The sequence below is a fragment of the Eurypyga helias genome, unplaced genomic scaffold (assembly GCF_000690775.1).
Source record: "Eurypyga helias isolate BGI_N326 unplaced genomic scaffold, ASM69077v1 Scaffold21069, whole genome shotgun sequence".
NCBI classification, from domain to species: domain Eukaryota; kingdom Metazoa; phylum Chordata; class Aves; order Eurypygiformes; family Eurypygidae; genus Eurypyga; species Eurypyga helias.
In genome coordinates, this window is record NW_010270370.1 from 931 (window position 1) to 3,114 (window position 2,184).

The 2,184-nt window shown below is 47.8% G+C and overlaps 1 protein-coding gene across 1 annotated transcript; it reads right to left on the minus strand.

Moving 5' to 3' along the window:
* Positions 1 to 227: 227 nt before the first annotated feature.
* Positions 228 to 2,135, minus strand: LOC104514679 (putative lysosomal acid lipase/cholesteryl ester hydrolase; the record flags this gene model as incomplete). The annotated part of the gene is made up of 4 exons (XM_010158427.1): positions 228 to 299; positions 780 to 926; positions 1,619 to 1,755; positions 2,026 to 2,135. Coding segments are annotated over 4 exons (466 nt in total), but the record flags the coding sequence as incomplete, so codon positions are not given.
* Positions 2,136 to 2,184: the final 49 nt, after the last annotated feature.

Here is a 2,184-nt window from a genome sequence, read left to right on the forward strand (position 1 = left end):
CTCAGGATGGAGGAGAGTTGGGTGGGTCTGCCTTGGCCAGGCAGAGGCAGCAGCTGTGACTTTTGAGACACCTTGGTGTACTAACTTCAAAATAACTTTTATTTGTTTTATCTGATTCTACCTCCTTACCTGTCTCCAGGGTGAATGAAGTAGCATTTTAAAATATCATATTACTAGATTAAAAGAAAAGGCATAGGTTACAATCATTATAAAATCAGAATCTCTACCTGTCCCCAGTGGAGAAGAGTTTTTACTGATGTATAGTCTGGAAAATGAGCTAGGTATACATCCAGTCGGCTCTGTGGGAAAAAAAAGTATTTTTAAGTGAGTTGGGAATAACAAAAATCTGTGTAGGCAAAAAAGAAATATTTCTGTGTTATAACTGAAATATAAATTTTATGTTTCCGGTAGCTTTGTTCTGTTCAGAGTAAGGAGTAGCTTTTAAAGGTAAACCAGCTAACCACAACTTTAAAAAGGAAATACAGCTGGTCCAGTCAATTGCTTTTCTTTCCGTAAAGCTGTTGCAGGTCAGCAGAAAATGAGGCAGGAGTCACCTTTCTTTTGCAGACAAGACCACAAGTGATTCCTTCCTACCGGAGCCTCCATTGGGTTTAACACCCCAAAAACACTAAAAGAAATCTCCAAATAACTGCTGCTTTGAACAGTCTGTTTCACGCTTTCTTTTGTTTGTTTATATTCCTTTTTGTATCTCATTAGCTATCTCCAGGTGTCTAGGAAAACCAGAGACAGCTGTGACCTAGGGAGGCTGATGCACCCACCGCGTTCAAGTTCTTCTTGTTGTACCCGCCAATAAGGAAGATCTCGTTTTCACAGACTTCAGCTGTCAGGTCATTGCTGCACATCTTTGCAAGGATGGCGCTCTCCTTCCTCTCCACCAGAGTCAGCTGTTTTGTTCCAAATATTGTCTGTAGGAGCGCAAGGAAACAGGTGACAGCAGGTCCTGCAACACCCATGCCCTCTCCATGGGAACTGCTTGTCCCCAGCCACTGCCAACATGCAACTCCTCAGTATGGTTGTTGACACGTTTGGGCTAGCCAGTCTTTTGAGGAGGTTGACCCATGGTGGCACCTAGCTCCCAGAGCTGTGTGAAACCACCACTGTCCTTTCCACGCCATGCCGCTGTGCCCATCATACCGGTGCATCATCTCTAAAGTACCAGCTTCCAAAGCTCAGCCCAGGATGGCCAGACTCGTACCACTCATCTGCCACCTCTGTTGACAGAAGCTCCTCAAATGGAGTGTGTCCAAGGACAACACCAGCTCCCTTCTCCAGCCAGTGGAGCAAAAGGTGGAAGGGAGGTGGTGTGGGGCTGCTCTGAGCACATCCTGGGCTACGGGACTGGGGTGTGGTGAGATCAGTAAGTAAAACCATAAACAGGAATGGTAGTTATTGGTATTTTAAACATTGAAATCATGGTCTGCTCCACTGGGTGCAGAGGAACATCCCTGCTGTCTGGGATCTTGGGATTGCTCATCTCCCCATGTGTCTCTAACATCTGCTGCACGCATGGGCTCAGAGCACGGCGGCAGGGCAAGGGGAATGAATTGCCGAGAGCTCCTGGGTTTCGGTAGTGATAAGACACAAAGACCTCATGTACCTTCAGAACCACGTCTGGTAAAAACGCTATCTTTACCACAGGGCCTTTAACGTGATGGAAGGTGTAGAGAGGAGCCAGCGCAAAGGACAGTTTGATTTTCGCAGCCAGATGTGGCATGCTCGAAAATGCTATGAAACCTGAAAAGCAGCGAGAGATCACAACCCCAACAGTGAAAATGATCATCCCAGTTCTCCTGTTTGAGACACAGGGTCTGAACAAAATTAAATGCTCCTGGATGTGAGCACAGATGCGACAATCCCAAGAAGAAGGACCAAGAAGGCAAGTGGGGAAAGTGGGCAGATGGCCCCACACAGCCCTGCCCCCAGCTTTCTCCAGCTGGGACAGACATCGATGCCCTGCTCCTGTGGCACCCTGGCATCCCGCTCGCACTCCTCCTCCTCACTCACCCAGAGAGTTGCCCTGAGCATGGCCAACGTAGAACAGTTTCTCCTGCCCAGTTTGCCTTAGGATGAAGTCCACCATGGCGGGGAGATCATACATGGCCATCTCATGGAAGCTGGGGAGCAAGGGGAGAAGCTGGAGGAGATCATAGAATCATAGAATCA